The 21,232-nt window shown below is 36.5% G+C and overlaps 4 protein-coding genes across 4 annotated transcripts; 2 read left to right on the top strand and 2 right to left on the bottom strand.

Moving 5' to 3' along the window:
* Positions 1–1,113: 1,113 nt before the first annotated feature.
* On the top strand, positions 1,114–6,699 carry LOC120130589 (phospholipase D delta-like). The gene is made up of 10 exons (XM_039147801.1): positions 1,114–2,301; positions 2,389–2,505; positions 2,938–3,132; positions 3,726–4,031; positions 4,133–4,201; positions 4,370–4,517; positions 4,684–4,832; positions 5,213–5,362; positions 5,523–5,720; positions 6,133–6,699. The coding sequence occupies exons 1-10, from the start codon at positions 1,375–1,377 to the stop codon at positions 6,427–6,429; spliced, it is 2,556 nt and encodes an 851-aa protein (XP_039003732.1). The 5' UTR covers positions 1,114–1,374; the 3' UTR covers positions 6,430–6,699.
* Positions 6,700–6,985: 286 nt separating this feature from the next.
* LOC120130575 (thiosulfate sulfurtransferase 16, chloroplastic-like) lies at positions 6,986–8,355 on the bottom strand. Its single transcript, XM_039147788.1, has 6 exons — positions 8,113–8,355; positions 7,900–8,010; positions 7,741–7,814; positions 7,593–7,663; positions 7,454–7,507; positions 6,986–7,276 (listed from the first exon to the last, which is right to left on the bottom strand). The coding sequence occupies exons 1-6, from the start codon at positions 8,271–8,273 to the stop codon at positions 7,205–7,207; spliced, it is 543 nt and encodes a 180-aa protein (XP_039003719.1). The 5' UTR covers positions 8,274–8,355; the 3' UTR covers positions 6,986–7,204.
* Positions 8,356–9,686: 1,331 nt separating this feature from the next.
* On the top strand, positions 9,687–10,583 carry LOC120130484 (ganglioside-induced differentiation-associated protein 2-like). The gene is made up of 3 exons (XM_039147722.1): positions 9,687–9,829; positions 9,909–10,173; positions 10,251–10,583. Exons 1-3 carry the CDS (start codon positions 9,703–9,705, stop codon positions 10,462–10,464), a joined length of 606 nt encoding a protein of 201 aa, XP_039003653.1. The 5' UTR covers positions 9,687–9,702; the 3' UTR covers positions 10,465–10,583.
* A 2,736-nt stretch (positions 10,584–13,319) lies between these two features.
* On the bottom strand, positions 13,320–21,060 carry LOC120130629 (isocitrate dehydrogenase [NAD] regulatory subunit 1, mitochondrial-like). Its single transcript, XM_039147833.1, has 3 exons — positions 20,468–21,060; positions 20,298–20,372; positions 13,320–13,457 (listed from the first exon to the last, which is right to left on the bottom strand). Exons 1-3 carry the CDS (start codon positions 20,966–20,968, stop codon positions 13,320–13,322), a joined length of 714 nt encoding a protein of 237 aa, XP_039003764.1. The 5' UTR covers positions 20,969–21,060.
* Between the last annotated feature and the right edge of the window lie 172 nt (positions 21,061–21,232).

Raw genomic sequence — 21,232 nt, 5'->3', positions numbered from 1 at the left:
TTTTGTTTTAGTAACATGCTATTAAAAACTTAACACGTTTTGTACATATTTTGATCCGTTTTAATACATAAAATTTAAAAAAAACTAAACTTTAAGTATGGTTTTAAAAAGGTCGAAAGTTTAGATACTAAAATGGACAAAAACTGTTAATTTATATATTAAATGTGTAATTTACCCTAAAATCTATTAAAAATTTAAGGATGAAATTAAATTAAATGGAGTTTATAATAACAAAATTGTTAAGGTGGAGTTTTCAAATGTATCGAAATGGACAAAAAAAAAAATAGCTTTAATGCTGTAGACCGATGTCAAAAAGGTGACCTGCCAACCCAGATAAGGGCGATGATGATGCAAGCTACGGTGGGAAAGAATCGTTTCGAATTGTACGCAGAGAGGATTAGGGGAAATCGAAGAGTGGAAGGTTGGGATGCACGTGAAAATTCAGAACTGAAATCCCAAAGGAATTATTTAAAAATAGAAGCAAATTCTTTGGTCTCTGGGTAAATTGCTGGTTTCAGTGCGATTAAGTTTACTATATTTTGTCAGTGGAAGAGAAGAGAGATGGGGCCGTGGTGGGTACACTTCCTTATCATTATTATCTATTACACCTACTCGCTGGCTATGTCGACCCAATCAACTTTCACTCCCATTTTTGAATTATTATCTTTTTAAGAGAAAAAAAGAATAATCCAAATATAAACATTAATAAAAAGACAAAAAGTTTCCATTTTTCACTAATATACGTCTTTATTCATTATAATTCCTCATATGTGAACAACTCCACGTAAAAAATAACCAATGACTGAATACTCAAATAAAATTTCTCAAAGGCTTCTTAGGAGGAAGATATTGTGAAAATTGGAAAAAATATCTATTCATTCCATTAATGAGTTGCATTCCAAAATTTTAAATTAAAAGAAGAAATCAAGAGCTATTAGCAATACTTTCTATTAAATTATACTCAAGTTTTGATTTTTGGTAATAAATTAAAGGGGGAAGATTTGCACCATAGCTGAATGATATGACTATTTTTTCCAATTTCCAGAATTTTAAGACACCATTTCACGGATCACGTGTCCCTTGAAAACAGCGACGTGAAGTAGATATGTTCGAAGCGAAAACAAGACAAGCAAAGCAAGCAGCTTTTTTTAGCTTAGTTTAGCTGTCTGTACCTGGCGTTCCACGATTTCCCTATTCCACCACGCCTTCCTTTTACGTATTAATCCCTCTAAACCCACGTCGTCCCCCACAGTTTTTGTTCAGTTAACCAAGTCTCCGCTGCCGTGCCAGACCCATAACAATTGAGATAAACTCTGTTTTGGGTTTTTTTTTTGTTTCTTTTAGTCTTCTTCTGTTCCTTTTGCTACTGTGAAAATGGCGGAGGAAGGGTCGAAGGAAATGCTTTTTCTCCACGGGGACTTAGATTTAACCATCGTTGAAGCCAGGAGGTTGCCCAACATGGATTTTATGGCCAATCATTTCCGCAGGTGCGTTACCTTCGAGCCTTGCAAACCTTCGTCACAGGCTGTTTCCAAAGAAGAGGGGGACACCAAGGTACACGAGCACCGGAAAATCATCACCAGCGATCCCTACGTCACCGTTTCCCTGCCCCAAGCCACCGTCGCTCGCACACGCGTCTTGAAGAACGCGCAGAACCCGAAGTGGAACGAGCGTTTCATCATCCCTTTAGCTCATCCTGTCAGTGAGCTCGAAGTTAACGTAAAAGACAACGACTTGTTCGGCGCTGAAGCAATCGGCACCGCCAAGATCCCGGCTTCGAGAATCGCCACGGGGGAGCATATCACCGGCTGGTTCCCGCTCATTGGCCCCAAGGGAAAGCCTCCTAAGAAGGACTCGGCGATATACCTCGACATGACATTCACGCCGTGCGAGAAAAATTCTTTATATAAACAGGGCGTCGCCAGTGACCCAGAGCAAGTCGGAGTTAGGCACACGTATTTCCCCTTAAGGAAAGGGAACCAGGTGACCCTTTACCAGGATGCTCACGTGCCGGACGGTATGTTGCCTAAAATAGAATTAGGCGACGGTAAAGTTTATAGCCAAGGCAAGTGTTGGGAGGATATTTGTTATGCCATATCTGAGGCTCATCATATGATTTATATTGTTGGGTGGTCTGTTTTTCATAAGATTAATCTTGTTAGAGAACCTACTCGGCCATTGCCTCGAGGCGGGGACTTAACACTCGGTGACTTGCTTAAATATAAATCTGAAGAAGGGGTTAGAGTTCTGTTGTTGGTTTGGGATGATCAAACTTCCCACGATAAATTTGGTATCCGAACGGTAAAATTAGTTCCCTCAAACTCTGCTGTTTTTTCCTATGATTCTCCGAAATTACGAGATCTTAATTCGTGTTAATGGATGCTGCAGGCTGGAGTGATGCAGACGCATGATGAAGAAACTTTGAAGTTTTTTAAGCATTCCTCTGTTACTTGTGTGCTTGCTCCACGCTATGCTAGCAATAAGCTTGGGTATTTCAAACAAAAGGCAAGGTTTTCTTTCTTTATATTGAATTATTTTTGTTTGCAACTAACTTGTTTATCTTTGCACTCAAGAAGCTAATTAATGTGTACCTCCCACTTGCTTAGTTGCTCTGTCCTTGCACAAGGATATCGAATTACGAATTTTGCTTATTTGCTGTATGTGAAACCCATTTCCTGCATATTCAGGTTTCTGAATCTTTGACAAAAGCAATATATAGGGTTCTTTGAAGGTTGATGACTTCTGATGAGATCTCAACATGTACATGGTTTTTTCTTTGATTTAATTGGGTGCATATATTATTTTTTATCATGTCTGGTTTTGCTTGGTAGATTAGTTTAGCAAACTATTTTATAGATTTGACAAGCCTTATTTGACTTTGATAAGTGTTTCAACTAAGCACTTTGCTGGGGTTGCTTCTGCAATTATTTTGTGCAGGTTGTTGGAACTATGTTTACGCATCATCAAAAATGTGTCCTTGTTGACACACAGGCAGTCGGCAATAACAGGAAGATAACTGCATTTGTTGGAGGTATCGATCTCTGTGATGGTCGCTATGATACACCTGAACATAGACTACTTCATGATCTTGACACTATTTTCAAGGATGATTTTCATAATCCTACTTTTCCTGTAAGTGGTTGCCTTATTTTTTTATCCAATAACTTTCCTCTGTCAAGATGTTTTATTTTGTATGTTAATAGCACCAACTTCTTGTAAAGCATCTCACGTAGAATCCGAAACTGGTTAGAGAGGAGATGAGGAAAGATTCAGCCTGGTCATGAATGTTCAGTGCTGGGGAACGGGTGCTTATCATTCTACCTTCAGTGACATAAACGACTGTAGTTTCTTAGCATTGCTTCTGAGTGACTAAAATCCCCTAGGTTCCCTCTAAGTTTCCAACTAGTTATGACCTTTGTAAGCATGTCAAAGATGTGACATGAAACAATAGTGATACTGTGCCTATCACATACATGGATCATGGTCTTACAAGGTAAAAGTTGAGTAAGCGATTCATATAACTGGCACCCTTTAGATTGGGATCAGGGCTTGTGTGCTTGTGTTACAATTTGAAACAAGTTGCTAGAAATGTGAGACTGGCATTTTGTTCAGTTAAGTTTCAACCGTGTCATCAAAGTTCAAATGCTGGTTTAGGTACATGTACATTAAATTCTAATCTTCGCTCTTTATTTTCTCTTGTTCTCTTGACCTGTCTCTATTTTCAGGCTGGAACCAAAGCCCCAAGGCAACCATGGCATGATTTACACAGCAGAATCGAAGGGCCTGCTGCATATGATGTTCTTATTAACTTTGAGCAGCGGTGGAGGAAATCAACCAGGTGGAAAGAGTTCAGCCTACTGTTTAAAGGGAAATCTCACTGGAACCAAGATTCTTTGATTAGGATAGAACGTATCTCATGGATACAAAGTCCTCCCTTAGCGGTGACTGAGGATGGTGCTACAATAGTTCCAGAAGATGATCCCAAAGTACATGTTCTTAGCAAAGATGATCGTGAAAACTGGGATGTTCAGGTTGTGTAAATTTTTGCAGCTGAATATTACTTGTTTTATTTTGTTCTTTTTCATTTTTCAAAAAGGAAATGGCAATGCTGGTTTTCCTTTTTCTTCCACAGATTTTCCGCTCCATTGATTCAGGATCACTGAAAGGATTTCCAAAATACATGAAAAAAGCTCAGAATCAGGTCTCTCCTTGCACATGCTTTTCTTCTGTTTTTAAGATAGAAGGAAACCAAATGTGTATTAGCTTTTACATATTCTAGATTTTCACCAGTTACTGATTCCTACTTGCAGCTACATTTTTCTGTATAATGTCATATGATGGTTCTTATTGTTGGATGTCTTCTCTGCAGAATCTTACCTGTTCAAAAAATCTGGTGATAGATAAAAGCATTCAAACTGCTTATATACAGGCTATCAGATCTGCCCAGCATTACATATATATTGAAAACCAGTACTTCCTTGGATCTTCATATGCATGGCCATCGTATAAAAATGCAGGTCAGCTGTGTTATCCTTGGTAACATTATGTGTTCCATATCTTGGGATTCTTGCCTTGAGTTATGCATCTATTAATCTTCTGGTAGCAATAAAGAAGCTATAATGTGCTTCTATTATTTCTTTTTTTCTTTTAGATCTTCATGTCTTTTCTTTTATGTTTAAGCAGGGGCCGATAATCTGATCCCTATGGAACTGGCACTAAAGATTGCTTCTAAAATTAGAGCAAGGGAGAGATTTGCGGTATATATTGTTATTCCTTTATGGCCTGAGGGTGATCCTAAAACTGCTACTGTACAGGAAATTCTATATTGGCAGGTTGGTATATAGTTCCCGATCCACATTAGCTGTAAGAATCGTATGTCTATTCATTATGATAAAAACATGAAGCCGCAGTGCAATTATCCGCGTAATTGCTTGTCCATGACTCCATAGCTGGTTCTGAACTTAGACTTGATATCTGATGCAAGACTTTCCAATTCTGGAAGCATGCCTATGCTAATGTTCTTTAGGGAAATATGCTATGGTTTCTACTAGTTGAGCTTGGTTGAACTTATTTTATGTTAAGTTCATTTTTGGTTTAGGGTTTAGTCTTTTGATATCACCTTTATTGTTACTGAAATACGACGGTGGAATTCTCTGTTCTGATTAGAGAAATTCCAAACTATTTTACTTACATTCACCCATTTTGTCTCAAGAGTCAAACAATGCAAATGATGTATGATGTTGTTGCACAAGAACTCAAGTCCATGCAAATTAAGGATGCACATCCTCGAGATTACCTCAATTTATATTGTCTTGGTAAGCGGGAAGAGGTCTCTCAGGAAATGCTCAATGGCAGTAATTCGGTAATCGCTTGATCCATTTTGTTAATTTTTAGATTCTTGTTGTAGATCGATGAGTATTGAAATCAAATCAGGACTGGTCCTACACAACTCTAGATTTCTGCATTTGGATTTTGTGGTTGTTTTATTGAAATTCCTTTAACATGTTTTATATTTTGATTAGGTCTCTGACTCTGCAAAATTTGGTCGGTTCATGATTTACGTGCATGCAAAGGGAATGATAGTAGATGACGAGTACGTAATAGTGGGATCAGCTAATATTAACCAAAGATCCATGGCTGGTACAAAGGACACAGAGATAGCTATGGGTGCCTTTCAACCACATTATACATGGGCCAAGAAAAAATATCCTCGCGGTCAGGTTTGTATATTCTTTTTCTTATTGTTTCTTCCTAGCTAACTGTTGAAATTTAGATCAATAATTTTGCTTCTGTTTGGAGATGCTAACCGGTAAGAAGGCATTGAACGACCTTCAATGTTGTCATATATGTCTTCGTTTATTTTCTTCCCAAAATTAATGTGACGTAGGGTGTCGAAACCGTGTTTAGGACCCAAGAACTGAACTTTTTGCTATGAAAGAAACATGCTTCACATTTCTGTTCCTTTTTTCATACTATTAGATCAGAAAATGCTTTTTATCTCTCTCCTTTGCATGTAAAATAACACATTGAACAAAAACACCGACGTGAGACTGCATGGCTAGGAAGCTTTTCATGAGAATTCGAATCTTTTGTTGTATTTGCTACTCATTGATGCCTCTCTGCATTTGGCAGGTATACGGATATAGAATGTCGTTATGGGCAGAGCATCTATGCGATATAAACAAGCTGTTCAAGGAGCCAGAAAGTCTAGATTGTGTGAGGACAGTGAATGGGATTGCCGAAGAGAACTGGAAGAAATTCACAGCTGCTGAATATTCGCCATTGCAGGGTCACCTTCTGATGTATCCTTTGCAAGTAGATATCGACGGAAAAGTAGAACCACTCCCGGGACATGAAAATTTCCCAGATGTTGGTGGTAAAGTAATCGGAGCTCAGTCGATGCAACTTCCCGATGTTCTTACAACATAATTGAGAATCTTCTTTCCCCGATGTTGTGCTCCTCATCAAACGAACTGACTGGTAGACATGGAACAATGGCATGGCATTGGTGGACTGGACCTTGTAAAATCATATTTGCATATCTATTTTTCTTATGTGTGAAATAATAGTTTGTGAAAAAAAAAGGATTTGGGAATAGTTTGTAAAAAGCAAAAAGTAATTGCATATTTGGTTTCTATTATGTACCTGCTCTGTGTAACTACTGTGATATTCATACGCTGTTGGGAGTTGTTTTTTATGTGACTTTAATTCTAAATAACTATAATCATCTTATTGTTTTTCTACTTTTCTATGGGAGTTGTTTCAGAAGCTCTGAAATTACTGATAGTTTACCAGTAGAGTCATATAAGCACAATGATTATGGGATAAATGTCACAAAATTACATAGTTTACCATCATCAATTTGTCTAAGAAGGAACACGTTCGACAGTGAATTAACAACTAATATGTCACAAAACTACAGAGTTTACCATCATCAATTTGGCAAATTTTATGAAGTAATATGTCATCAAGAGCAGAGGAGATCTTTATGTACAAATTTCACTAATTCCATTCATCCATTATTTGTTAGTTTTCTCTGTTTCCATTTCCATACAGAACAACAAGAGCATTTTCTCTAGACATTTACATTCACATTGTTTCTTGTTATTCTGTGACTGGCAACTACATTAATAGGTGAGATCTTCTCCACTTTGATCTTATTTAGTTTTTGTCTTCCAACTTCATTATTGTATCAGCAACATCGTCATACCGTCGGAAGCCCGTTTTGAGTCCACACCTCATACCCTCCGGCAATGTCAGTGACAGCAGTAAAGCCCTGAAAAATGCAAACAATGATAGAAGTTATAATTAGCTTCTATCCATCTTCAACATATTCACCTAGGTTAGCCTCTATGAACAAAGTTCTTGGGTGACTCAAAGATTCAAAATCTATATGACGGCTGATTTAGAACCATGTCAGACAATTTGATGAATGATAAGTTAATGTGCTTACAGCAGCTAGAAGATCAGTGGCAGCCATTAGAGACCGTTTCCCAAGCTGGCACCCCTGCATAACCAGAGAATTTTATCATTACATTGGTCATGGTGTTCTAAAAGGAAAGATTTGACTTCAATTGGAAACAAAAACCCACAACAATAATTTCATCAAATTGTCCAAAATGTGCTGATACTTCCGCCAGAAAACTGGGGTTCTTTGCCATTCCTGCAGGCAAAAACAAAATCTTAGAAAAATTGCTAAAAAAATATTTCAGGTGTTAATCTAAGGGATATTAAACCGACCTGATCCAAGTCTGCAAAAGTAAGGGATGTTAATGGCCCCAGGAACATGCCCTGCACTGAACTCTTCAGGTGTCCTACAAAAACAACAAAGAAATTGAAGCCCTTGCTTTATAATACTTGGAAATTTTCAAGATTCAATTAAACCAGGAAAAAAATTACCTGACATCCAAATACCGATGCCCAGCTTGATGAAGCTCGTATGCTACTCTCACCGGAACGGAAGTCGGAGCTTCTGTCACCTGCATGTTTCCTCCAAGTGTTGCCTTTGTGCTTCACAGTTCACAGACAAAAAACATGCAACAATACTCAAGTAGTTGACAAAAAGCAAAGGAAAATTAAAAAAAGAGAGTAGTTTCTTAGGGGTGTCCGTACCGGAAGCTCATTCTTTTCCGGACAACAGCAATTCGACATGTTTGCGGATTTACAGGTACTGAGAACAGGCCCTTGCGGTGGACATGTTGAGTCAAAAGAGGTGAAGGGAGGGAAGAGAAAGTGAAAGAAGAAGAAGAAGAAAGAAACGACGTCGTTTCCATGGTTGGTTGGTTTCTGGAAATTTGGTAATGAATGAGGAATAGGGTAGTGGAGAATGGAGATGCCTCTGGTTCAACTATTTAAAGGGTGGTCGAGTTGCTGAATGAGGAGAATCAACGCCACGAAAGGTTTGACGGTTGAGTAATCAGTTGAAATGGGTTGTGGATAAAGACAAAGGTATCGGAAGAAGATGACATGTTGGCGATGACATGGACCGACATCCGCACTTGCATGGATAAGTTTTGAAACCGTCAGAAGAAGGGCAGCCGGGGTAGTTTTCATGTTATCCGCTGCACATCTCTCAATGTCTGGCATCGCCCTTTTACACGTGACATGGGCATATCAACAAAGCTCAAACCAATTTGCCCAAACTCCAACACCGATTTTTGTATCTATCTCATAGGCTGGCTGAGTCACCCCAGGCTATCTCATTTAAACTTTTATATTATTTATCTAATAATTTCATTTATCTTATTAGTATTTATTTGATTATTTTATTGATTTATCCCTTGTATTAATATAATCACAATTATATGATCATATTTTATTTTTTATTATTATTTTTAAAAATATTAACAAATGTAATCATTTGTTTGTAGACGTTCATTTTTTAATACGACAATTTATTTCTATTTCGTTTTATTTATTGATAAGATTAACTACTCGTATTAATTGAAAAAATATTAATTTGTAATTGAGTGTGGTTATTAACTCAATTAGAAGCAATTTGATTTATACAAGCTAAATTAAAATTACTTTTTCATAGTAACTTAATTTAAAACTCCAAAATGTTAATATTTTAAGTTAATTTAAAATTAATATTTTAATTTGATTAAATTAAAGAATTATAATCGATGGATCAGAATATAAAAACATAAAAAATTAATGACTACATATATAATTTACACTTGTTGTTTTCCTTTTATCAATCCGACGAACTCAAATAATCCAAGGGACAGAAGGTAGGATATTTAACGACTTTGAAATTTAATCAAATATCAATTAGTTAGATAAGATGAGATAAGATTATACCTTATAAATAAAATTAGAAGATTTAACATTAAAAAATTAGAATATATTGGCATTAGTGTTATTAAAATATATTTTTAATTTTGAATATTTAAACATAAATTTGCGAGAATAAAAATAAAAATAAATTCAAATTAAAAGGAATCAAAAGTAAAGGTTTAGCCATCGTTATCTCTAACCCATCCAAATAAATAAAGATTGGCTTAGCATATATATTACCATTGAAGAAATATTAATTTTAATCCCCTCCTCTTCCCTTCATAATCCACTCTTCTTTCTTTCTTTCTTTCTCATCCCATTACTCTTACAGACAAAAAAACCGCTTCTAACTGAATTTGATTTTTCCTCAAAAAGTAATATTTTTTCAACGTTTCTTCAAAAACTCTCCAAATCCCAGAAATCATGGCATCCCAGAAAATTTCCGAGTCCGATCAAGAACTCCTCCTCCGCAAACTCGACATCTTCAAGATCCGCGGCAAAGATAAACGAGGCCACAAGATTCTCCGTATCATCGGAAAATTCTTCCCCGGTAATTAATCCGCCCTCCCCCCCCCCCCCCCGAATAAAGATTTAGGTTTCTGATGTTATTGGTTGTGTGTGTTGATCAGCTCGGTTTTTGAGCGTTGACGTTTTGAAGAAGTATTTGGAGGAGCATATATTTCCGAGGCTAGGAAAGAAGTCGTTCTCGGTGTTGTACGTCCACACAGGCGTTCAAAGGAGCGAGAACTTCCCCGGAATCTCGGCCCTCCGATCAATCTACGAGGCTGTCCCCGTCGACGTCAAGGATAATCTCCAAGCCGTTTACTTCGTGCACCCCGGCCTCCAGGCTCGGCTCTTCCTTGCCACCTTCGGCCGCTTTCTCTTCACCGGAGGGTAAACCCAAACCAAAACCAAACCGTTGGATTCATATTTTCTCCTAGTACATAACTGATTTGGATTATCTGTGGTAGGCTGTACGGGAAGCTGAGGTACGTGAGCAGAGTTGATTACCTGTGGGAGCACGTGAAGAGGAAGAAGATAGAGATGCCAGAATTCGTGTACGATCATGATGAAGACTTGGAGTACCGTCCGATGATGGACTATGGATTGGAGAGTGATCACCCAAGGATTGATTCTTCACCTTCTCCGTCCGTTTCCATCTACTCTATGAGGTGCATCTCATAGGCATACATTTATCTTATTTACTTCCTCCGACTGCTGTAAAAAATTCCTTCTTTCATTTTCCCTTTGAGATTGATCTGTAAATAGGTTTTTAGTTCTCAACACACACAAAAGAAGAGATGGAGGGGAGGCGGTGTTAAGACTCTGTTTTCTTCATCTTTCATTTTCTTGCTAATGTAATAATAAATCTCTTTCCATGCATTTTACTTAATTTCAACACTGCTACATCCAGAAGAACTTGTCAACATATATATGTTTAGGTTGGTTGGAGTATCCTATTTTCAACATTATATAAAACTAAAAAATTTCAATTGATATTGAGTGACGTAATGATGTAAATTGACGATAAATTATTATTATTATCTTAATATTACGGGTGGTTATTTTCTATTCGAAGATTTTCAATCAATTTGATAATAACGTTCATATACTCTCTTACGTGGTGTTTAAATTTATAATTTTAAGAGAACGTTTGGTTAGTCAAAAAGATCATTACTAAGGGAATATCATTACTTTTAAGTTCTTAGTTATTAGAAAATTCTCACGACTTTATATAATAATACCTTTAAAGGATAATCTTTTCTAGAATTATATTCCAATGTTTGATTCATAAAAAAGATTATCACAAGGAATAATCTTTTTTCAATATTAGCAATTTTTGGTTAAAATAGTGAGAATATCATTACTTTCAAGTTTTTAGGTATTAGACAATTCTCACCACTTTAGACAATAATACTCCTAAACAATGAATTCCTTCTATAATGACCCTTCCCAATTCTTATTTTTTTCTACTTTACCAAAAATTATAAACATAATAATAATAATATATAAAGAGCTTAATTTATTAAAATATTAATAAACTTGAGTATTTAAAATCATTTTATATTTTTAACATTCAATATATTAATTATTTTTAATTTATAAGGTGAAAAATAATATTATTGTACAAATATAATTATTTAAAATAATATTTAACTTTAAGTTATTAAAAATAGATTTCATACATTAAAAAATAATATATTTGTCCACTCGAGGTCATTATATTTTTTTATATCATATATTGTATAAATAAATATGATATGAAAATTATTTAAAAATATAAGTTTAATATGTTAATTATATATTAAATGTATTTTTTCTCAAAAGTTAAGTAGTATAACGATTAAAATTATTTCTATTAATTTTGATTAAAATATTTATAATTTAATATTAAAGTTTAAACTTTTTAAAAAAACATACATCACAAAGATAATTTGATAAAACATACATTCAAGTAATTTTATATTATTCCAACTAAACATTGTAATTTTACATTGTTACTAAACAAACCAAACAAGATAATACAATATTATTATAGTAATATTGTTACATTCTAATAGGAAGGTGGTTAATGTGTATTCATCTGAAAACTAATTTTAGTAAGTAGGCACATACAAAACTGAGCTGAAGCATCAAAGTGCTTTGAAAGAGAATCTGAAAGGGTCACTGTGCACTATTCCAAATTAACTATAAAATAAAAAAATGGAAGGCGTGTAATATATATATTCAAAATAAATAAAATTTTAACTAAAAATAGCAGTTAATTTTATTGAATAAAAAAAATAAATACAAATAATATTATAAGAAGAATTTATAAAAATTAGACTAATTTAATTACAGCAACCGATATTTTTTTATTTATTAAAACTATACAAACTAATAAAAAAATATATTAAAATGCGGCACCCTGGAATAACTTAAATGGAAGAGTTGGAATTTAAGATGATGACCTAATTGTATTGTTTGACAATCAGGTCAGTATACTTTCAATAAAACCCACCGTTAAATAAACTTGTATAATAACACGTTTGATGCTCATCACTTATATATTCAACCTTTTTACTTTTATAATTGCATATATGTAATCATTCAATCAAGTATTTTTAAACTAATTAATAATTCCAATTTTTTTATATTTGTATATAAACATACTACATACGTTATTGAAGTATATTTTATGAAGAAATTGAAAATTAAAATGTTATATATATGTTTATATACAAATTTATTGAATTATTTCTAATTAAAATCGAAATCAAATTGATAAAATGTATAAATAATAAAAATCAAATATGTTATTATGCAATCTCATTTAATTATAATGTCAGCAACTCCATTAACAGAATTTTCTGACTTAATTGGCAGATGTTTTCTTAAGTGGTCAAAATAGAATCAATCACATAATTTAGTGAACTCTAAGGTAATTTGCCCCACCCGGTTTTGTTAAGGAGTCCAAAACCTCTAGAGACAATGTGCTAATACAGTACAGAAACATCTTCAGAATAATTTGAATTAGAAACTGAAATGCAATAATCAAAGAAGCCCCTAGTATGATGTCAAATACCAACTATTAAGTTCAAACTTTGAACAAACACTCCTCTTATCCCTTATTCCAAAAAAAAAAAATCGAAATCGAAATCGAAGATAACATTGTAAATTTACTAAATATATAATACACAAAGGCTGAAGAAGAAGAGAAATCAGAAAATGGATGAAGTTGCACACAAATTTATTCAGATATAAGGTGGATGAAAGGGGATTATTTTTGTACTATCAGTAGACGTTCCAATCTAAGGAGTAGACTGTATTGTCCTACGCCCAAGTATCAAAAGCAATCATATCTTCTATTATGGTCTTCTTGGGCAGTTAACTGCAAGTTTCATGAATATTTCAAGAGCTCCATGGAAGCAAAAGATTTTTCCAGGATCCGTTACCCGGTCATAATTTGCAGGTAGTAATTCTCACAACAGAAATTCGAAAGCCTAAACTTCATCAATTATCTTCTTACTCGGTCTAATGCAGCTATGATATCAAATTGCTCAGGCTAGGAAACAGCAATTGTCTACAATGATTTCATTGTACTTAATCCCTGGATACTTGGTAGCTACTTCTCGGCATGATTCCAAGAACAACCCATCAGCGAGCTTCATAATGTTGGCTTTATGCACAGCAGTCACTTTCGGCGATTTTCCCTAAAAATCACCGGTGATCGGTATATATACCGATCTAATACCGGTCAGATTATATTTCTCGATTTAACACTCGTAGCAGGTAAAGCGCCCCCATGAACCGTGTTATATGTTGATTTGGCGTCACGTGGAGTATAGCGCGCCCCATGTACCACGCTATACGCTGACTGGGTTACACGTGGGGTATAACGCGCCCCCTGCTCTGCGCTATACGCTGACTGAGTTACACGTGGGGTATAGCGCGCCCCCTGCTCCGCGCTATACGCCACGTAGGGGTATAGCGCGGATCAATAGCCGCGCTATACGCCGTACCAAAATTATATTTAACGCGGTCCCTGATCCGCGCTATATAATAATTACATATAACGCGGTGCAGGTACCGCGCCTTATATGTTTATAAATACCTCCCGTTCTCGTATCTCTCCTCACATCTCCTCTCATCTCTTCTCTCTTATAAATTAATACAACAATTCCGTCAATGAGTAATAATTCTGGCAATCTTCTTATATTTGATTTAGAAGTTCGTGCGATTTTTCGTTATAAGATAATTTTGTTATAATTTTTTAATTATACTTATTGTTTATTATCATTATTTGAAAAAATATTATACTAATTATTTTTAATTAATTTTCATGTTTGTAAAATTGAAAAGCGGGAGCATACGTCGAAATAGTTTTGCGGTGCAGGTAATAATATAAAATTATATTATTTAAATTATTTACGTTGATGTGTAAAAAAAATTTTGTGTTATATTTTCGTTCATATATAATTTATTTAATCATGTTTGTTTAAGTTATTTTTTTGCAGATATAATATTGCCGCACTTTTAAACTCAAAAGAATGGCGCGACTTTCAGCTATTGTTTATTATGATGGTGAAATTCGATAAGATAAAACCGACGTTGTTTTTGTATCAAATGAGCATATTAAAATATCATTCAAGAGAAACATAACTCTTGAGGAGCTGATAACGAAGATTTCGAGGAAGATTCATGTTGGAAGTAACAGAAGAATGTCGTCGTTGCAGTACAGATTTCCAACATCATTGTTGCCATTAACTTATACAGCGTTCGAACTTTCGAACAATGATGATGTTCAAATGATGGTTGAAGCTCAAAGTAATTATTCAGACGCCTTTATTGAGATGTATGCACATTTTATTCAAGTGCGTGCTGTTCGGGGTCAATATTTAAGCTCACACTATGGGCTAGCTGAACAAGTTGACAGCCCGACTACAATAATGTGTAACGATTTTAATGCCATAATGGTGAGACATTCATCCGCAACTCCTTACGATATGTACCGAGGTAGGTCCACGAACAATCCATATGTCAACACCGCGTCCAGTTCAAGGGGAAGGCATTCATATGCAAATTTCTTTGACCATATGGAGATGCCATCGACGCAACCATCTGTGCAGTTTCCATTTGACACGATGGCTTCAAGCTCCAGGGGGAGGCATTCGACTACGAGCTTTTCGATCTCAATGTCGATATGCCTTCCAGTTCAAGGGGAAGGCGTGCAAGTAGTAGTAGGTTCTTCGACCTAAATGTGGAGAGCATGGAGGAACCATCATCTCCATCAGAAGAACCGCTTCGTGAGCCTGGTGCGGATGGTGCTGAGACTGGACTATTCATTCACCCAGAATCACCGCAATTCAACTCCAATGATGATGAAGTTCCAGGAAATGTGGCACAAACTGACCCTCCTGCACACATGTATGAAGCTGATTATGGTGCAATGTACGGGCCAGAATTTGCGGATATGCCTCATCCGGGACTATGGATATTACTCATCAAATAATGGTGAGTTATCTTTAGGCATGGAGTTTTCAAGCAAAGAAGAAGTGATGATGGCTATCAAAAATTACAATATCCGTAATTCTGTTCAGTCCAGAGTCAACTGATCGACGACCGAAAAATATGAATACTACTGTGCCCGACGCGAAAACGATGCAATTGGATGGTTCGCGTATCGAAAATGAAGAGGAAAAACAACATATGGGAACTAACAGTATACAACGGTCCTCACACATGTTGAGCTGGAGGGGTCAACCAAGATCATCCCAACTTGGACTCTGAAGTGATATGCCAAGCCATCATGCCCATGGTAAAAGTAATCTCTCATATAGCTATTGCAGTGTTGATTTCAGCTATACAATCGTAGTATGGGTACACCGTCTCCTATAAAAAAGCTTGGTTGGCAAAACAAAATGACATTGTCAAACTTCATGGCGAATGTGATGCATCTTACAACGAACTTCCAGGTTGGTTTAGGCTGGTGCGGACGTTGAATCTTGGGACAATTGTGGACTTTGAAACATCTTATGCATACCATAATGATCGAGTTTGTTGAAAACATTTTTGATATTTCGATATAACAAATTAAGTTAAATGAATTTTAAGATTTCACAAATGATTTTACAAATTTATATTCGATTCAATTAACCGAATCAAATTTACTCCAAGTTTTTCAAGATCAATTTTAATCTTACTAAATGTAAAATTGTGATTTGTACTTAAACTATTTTTGAAACAATTTTCACAAAGTATTTTGAACAAAAAACAAGCCTTAAATCAATTATTCAAATGCATGCACCGATGCATCAGTCCATGCATCGATGCATCGATGAATTAATTGAACATCGAATGCATTCCATGCACCGATGCACTCTCCATGCATCGATGCACTCTGAATATTTTCAAAACATCGAATGCATTTGATGTATCGATGCACAAGCCATGCATCGATGCACCAGGCTATTTTTCAAACATCGAATGCATTTCATGCATCGATGCACACTTGGTGCACCGATGCATCAAGTGTTCCAACGGTCAAAATATTTGAATTTTACACGAATGCACCGATGCATACTTGATCATGCATCGATGCATGAGACGCTCCATCTAGGAAAATTAATTGTTTTCACACTTAAACGGCTCTATTATCCCCACTAATTATCACCAACGTTCAGAATTGATTCAAGGGGTATTTAAACAAGCTCTGATACCAATTGGAAATTGGATGAGAACACCGGACTATGGTCTTTTCGACCCGGTAAGCAAACCCCGGGAGCTAGTTCTTCACGAGCTGCTCCTAGTTCTCTCGTGCTCCTCCTCCTCCTCCAGCTCCTGACGCTGATAATGATCCAGAGCTTCAAAGGCTATGAGAGATATTGACGAGGAAGTACCAGCTCGGCAAGATGATCAAACGCCACCTTATTTCCGATCTTTCTAGTCGTTTGATCTGCGTTTGCTTCCATGGAGTCTACGATTACTGAGTTTCAGAGGGAGATGCGTGATCGTATGGATGCTCTAACTCTTGAAGTTCGAGCTCATTATCCTCCTCCTCATGATCATCCGACGGAGTAGACTGCTTGTCAGCTTTCTTGTTTTAAAACATGGATTGTTAAACTTTTTGATTTGGATGTTTATGTTTGTTTGGATGTTTATGATATTTGGGATCTTAACTATTTGAACTAAATATATATATTGGTTTGATTATTAATAATCAATTGGCTAATTTTTTTTATTCTTGTTTAGAACGTTTTATAGAGTCTTTTTGATTTAACAAAAAGGGGGAGAAAATTTAAGATGTGCTATAGTAAGGGGGAGTAAGTTTTTCAAAATCGATTTCAAAAATAATTTCTTAAACAATCTTAAAATTATTCAAATGTTTTGTTATATCAAAAAGGGGGAGATTGTTGAAAACATTTTTGATAAAACAAGCCTTAAATCAATTATTCAATGCATGCACCGAGCATCAGTCCATGCATCGATGCATCGATGAATTAATTGAACATCGAATGCATTCCATGCACCGATGCACTCTCCATGCATCGATGCACTCTGAATATTTTCAAAACATCGAATGCATTTGATGCATCGATGCACAAGCCATGCATCGATGCACAGACTATTTTTCAAACATCGATGCATTTCATGCATCGATGCACACTTGGTGCACCGATGCATCAAGTGTTCCAACGGTCAAAATATTTGAATTTTACACGAATGCACCGATGCATACTTGATCATGCATCGATGCATGAGACGCTCCACCTAGGAAAATTAATTGTTTTCACACTTAAAACGGCTCTATTATCCCCACTAATTATCACCAACGTTCAGAATTGATTCAAGGGGTATTTAAACAAGTTCTGGAGCCATTGATCAATAACAAGAAACATCAAGCAACTAGAATCAAGAGAGAATCAAAGAGAAAGCATCAAACCTCAAGTTTGAGCATTTCAAGTCTATTTTTTTATCCAATATTCATTTGCTTTCAAGAACACTTTTGTACTCAATTGTATTTATCTTTGAGTGTTCTTTTCTTTGTTCTAGAATTGTGCAAACATCTTACCTTGTGAGGTTTTCTTGTGAGTTTGCAAATTTGTAATCTTCTCTTTGAGAAAAAGAGTGTTCTCAAGAGTTGGGGTATACTCTTGAGGGATTTTGTAAGGTTATCTCTTTGGCCTCAAAAGAAAGAACAAATTAGTGAATTTGTTGGAAAATCCTTAGTGTGGATAGCTAAGGTAGTGGACGTAGACTTTGTTTGAGAAAGTCGAACCACTGTAAATTGCTGTGCAATTACTTTCAATTTTTTCTGCAAAAGCTTCCATGAAATTTTTAATTGCCAATTCACCCCCCTCTTGGCCGATTCCGTCGATCGATTAACTCAACAGAGTTCTTCGCGATCGATGCCAATTCTACCGGGTTTTTTGGAGTTACCCACAGTGCGTTAATGCTGCCAAATACTGCAAGCCTGTGGTTCAGATCGACGGGACTTTCTTGTATGGAAAATACAAGCAAGTTTTATTATTGGAAGTTGTCCAAGATGGCAATCGCAACATTCTTCCAGTTGCTTTTGCTCTTGTCGAAGGAGAAGATACATATTCTTGAGCTTTTTTCCTCCGAAATTTACGTGCACATGTTATCACGAGGGAAAAAATCTGTGTCATTTCAGATCGCGGAGCTGGGATCAAAGTAGCAATGGAGTCTTTGGGTCCAATGTGGCAACCATTCTTTGTCCAACATAGGTATTGTCTCCGACACATTGTTGCGAACTATCATGGAAGGTACAAGAAGAATGATGAGTGTCAATTAATTGTGCGCATGGGTAAGTGAAAGCAAGTTAGTAAGTTATACATTTTTGATCATTTAATTTTGCAAAGAAAGCAAGTTAGTAAGTTATACATTTTTTGATCAGGTTACGAACTACTTCCTCGAACGTTTGAATCAATGCTTCAAGATTTGCGGGCGAAGAACGAGGAAGGATACGATTACATCAGCCTCATCGATAAAGAAATGTGGACGAACGCATTTGATGGTGGATATCGATATGGACACATGACGACCAACTTGGCTGAGGCAATCAATTTAACCTTAAAGGGTGCACGTCACTTACCTGTAGCGGCTTTAGTAAAAACTACATATTTTCGTTTGGGGCGCTTTTTGCGAAGCTCGGGGGACAAGCTCAAACCTGGATGCAAGGCGGTCACGTCTATCACCCTAGATTAGTTGCAGATCAACATAAAAAAATTGTTGCATCAAATGGAATGTTTGTAACAAGCTTCTCAAGAAGGCATGAAATGTTTCGTGTCACAGAGTTGTCGCGACCTCTTCAAGGGATTGAAGTTGTGTCGTTAAGAGTAAATCTAAAGGACAGAACGTGCGACTGCGGGTTTTTTCAAGCTCTGAAGTATCCATGCTCTCATGTGATAGCAGCTTGCTCGCATACACGTCAAGACTATAACCATTTTGTGGATCCCGTATACCTACTATCTGAAGTTTTTAAGGTATACGAATTTGAGTTTCCCCCATAAGTAATGACAAAGACCCTGATGAGGTTCAAGATTGGCTTCCGATTGTACCAAATCCGAGTTTATTGAGGGAGCGTGGTAGTCCAAAATCCAATCGAATTCATTGCGATATGAAAATTCGAGAAAGATCTAGACAAGACAGAAGATGTGGCCATTGTAGAAACCCAGGACACACTAGAAAAACATGTCCACTTCTGTTGTAATCAAGTAACAATTGATGAGGAAAATGATGTATTTGTTTATCAAATAATAATTCTTGTATTTTAATTTGTATTTACTTCAAGTTAATGTCATTCGATAATCGCTGATGAAGATTAAAAAAACGAACACAGTCATTAAATTTTATCAAACTAATAACAATTTGGTATTTAAATACAACAAACTTACAATAAGAATTAAATGGTAAATGATAACCAAATTACAATAACTGATATTAAATGGTAATAAACAAAATTAACTGAAATATATTAAAAAAAAGTCCAACAAATTTAACAAAATAAAGTAAGTATTAAATGAGAAATAATAAAAAATTACAATTAAACAAAATAAAGTAAATACAAATATAATAAAAAAAATCTATCGATGCCTGCGTCGCGAATGTGTTCCGCAGGGCGGTGGCTGTCGGTCTCGAGGAGGATTTCTTCGTATCAATGGTTCTGACTCATCGCTGTCATCATCGTCGTCGTCGCCATCGTCATCGTCGTCATCGTCGTGATAAAAGTGATTGAGGAATTTAGAGAATTTGAGAGAATTTGGTGTGATAAGTGATAAAAGTGATTGAGGATGAGGTATTTATAGGGAGGATGGGGACGTGAAGGAATGAGTATTTAGGGGTATAGCGCGGATCAGGGGGCGCGCTATACCCACGTGGCGCCAAATCAACGTATAACTCGGTTCAGGGGGGCGCGCTTTATTGCTACGGGTGTTATATCGGGAAATATAATCTGACCGGTGTTAGATCGATAAATATACCGATCACTGGTGATTTATTGGGAAAATTGCCGTCACTTTCTTTCTATTGTTCAAATAAGCATATTCGAATGCATATTTTACAATCCGCTCCGAGCAGAACTTTGTTATCAACTAGCAATCAAGTAGTATGAGACATACATAAAATGAAATAAAACTGGTCTAAATTGTTGTTCAGAATTAGCAGCATGTGGAGTAAAATGGAGTAACTTAAGGCTCTCGACGACTCCAGGGACGACCTCGTGTTCGAGGCCAGAGTACTCGCCTTCAGCGTTCTCTCTAATCACCACGATATCAGCATCCTGGTGCCTTGTAGGCAAGCCAGGCAAATTGAAGCTATTGACAAGCGAAGCGTACAAATCGAGCTCTCTTCTTAGCTGGACGTTAACCGAGCTGACACCTCCTCCCATCGGCGTAGCCAATCCTCCTTTTAGACAAACCTTGTTCTTCTTAATTGACTGGATCACTTCTTCAGGCACGCGATCCATGTCTCCGTGAACCTCGTATCGCTCGAAATACACAGGCGCATGCATCACCTGCTCCACCGCACCCGTCACCATAGGGCCGATCCCGTCACCAGGGATCAAGGTGACGGCTCGGGGAGCACCGTCGCCAGGGCGGGGCATGTAGGTGACGGATCGAGTGGGTGTGATAATAGAAGATGGGAAGTTCCGGAGTTGTCGGAGGATGGGCATGGATCTTCGGGCCATTGGGTCGGGTTATAGGAATGGAGAGAATGAGAGTCTTGGTTATGCTCTCTCTATACTTATAGCGAAGAAAAGCAAGACGGTCATTGAAAAGCAAGAGAATAATTGAAAAATATCTGGCAGAGCAGTGATCCAATGCAGACAAGGCCATGTTTCCTTTTTCCCCCCCCCCCCCTTAATGTACGGATATTTAGAAGGTGATGGTGGGATTTACTTGAAATTTAACGGTTTTCAGATTACAAACGTGCCAAACAAAGCAGAATACAG

The sequence above is a fragment of the Hibiscus syriacus genome, unplaced genomic scaffold, assembly GCF_006381635.1.
Source record: "Hibiscus syriacus cultivar Baekdansim isolate YM2019G1 unplaced genomic scaffold, ASM638163v2 tig00110548_pilon, whole genome shotgun sequence".
In the NCBI taxonomy this organism is placed as follows: domain Eukaryota; kingdom Viridiplantae; phylum Streptophyta; class Magnoliopsida; order Malvales; family Malvaceae; genus Hibiscus; species Hibiscus syriacus.
The sequence above is the reverse complement of the archived record's forward strand: the minus strand, read 5'-3'. Positions and strand labels throughout refer to the sequence as shown.

Excerpts from the sequence above, each read along its gene's own strand:
- LOC120130629 (XM_039147833.1), bottom strand. The coding sequence starts at position 20,968 with ATGGCCCGAAGATCCATGCCCATCCTCCGACAACTCCGGAACTTCCCA. Across the intron at positions 20,373-20,467 it reads GAGTCGTCGAGAGCCTTAAG|TTGATAACAAAGTTCTGCTC; the intron begins TTACTCCATTTT and ends CTTGATTGCTAG. Across the intron at positions 13,458-20,297 it reads ATTTGAACAATAGAAAGAAA|GTGACTGCTGTGCATAAAGC; the intron begins GTGACGGCAATT and ends AAATCGCCGAAA.
- LOC120130575 (XM_039147788.1), bottom strand. The coding sequence starts at position 8,273 with ATGGAAACGACGTCGTTTCTTTCTTCTTCTTCTTCTTTCACTTTCTCT. Across the intron at positions 7,815-7,899 it reads CATCGGTATTTGGATGTCAG|GACACCTGAAGAGTTCAGTG; the intron begins GTAATTTTTTTC and ends TTGTTTTTGTAG. Across the intron at positions 7,664-7,740 it reads CTTTTGCAGACTTGGATCAG|GAATGGCAAAGAACCCCAGT; the intron begins GTCGGTTTAATA and ends TTTTGCCTGCAG.
- LOC120130484 (XM_039147722.1), top strand. The coding sequence starts at position 9,703 with ATGGCATCCCAGAAAATTTCCGAGTCCGATCAAGAACTCCTCCTCCGC. Across the intron at positions 9,830-9,908 it reads CATCGGAAAATTCTTCCCCG|CTCGGTTTTTGAGCGTTGAC; the intron begins GTAATTAATCCG and ends TGTGTTGATCAG. Across the intron at positions 10,174-10,250 it reads CGCTTTCTCTTCACCGGAGG|GCTGTACGGGAAGCTGAGGT; the intron begins GTAAACCCAAAC and ends TATCTGTGGTAG.
- LOC120130589 (XM_039147801.1), top strand. The coding sequence starts at position 1,375 with ATGGCGGAGGAAGGGTCGAAGGAAATGCTTTTTCTCCACGGGGACTTA. Across the intron at positions 5,363-5,522 it reads TGCTCAATGGCAGTAATTCG|GTCTCTGACTCTGCAAAATT; the intron begins GTAATCGCTTGA and ends TATTTTGATTAG. Across the intron at positions 5,721-6,132 it reads AAAAATATCCTCGCGGTCAG|GTATACGGATATAGAATGTC; the intron begins GTTTGTATATTC and ends TGCATTTGGCAG.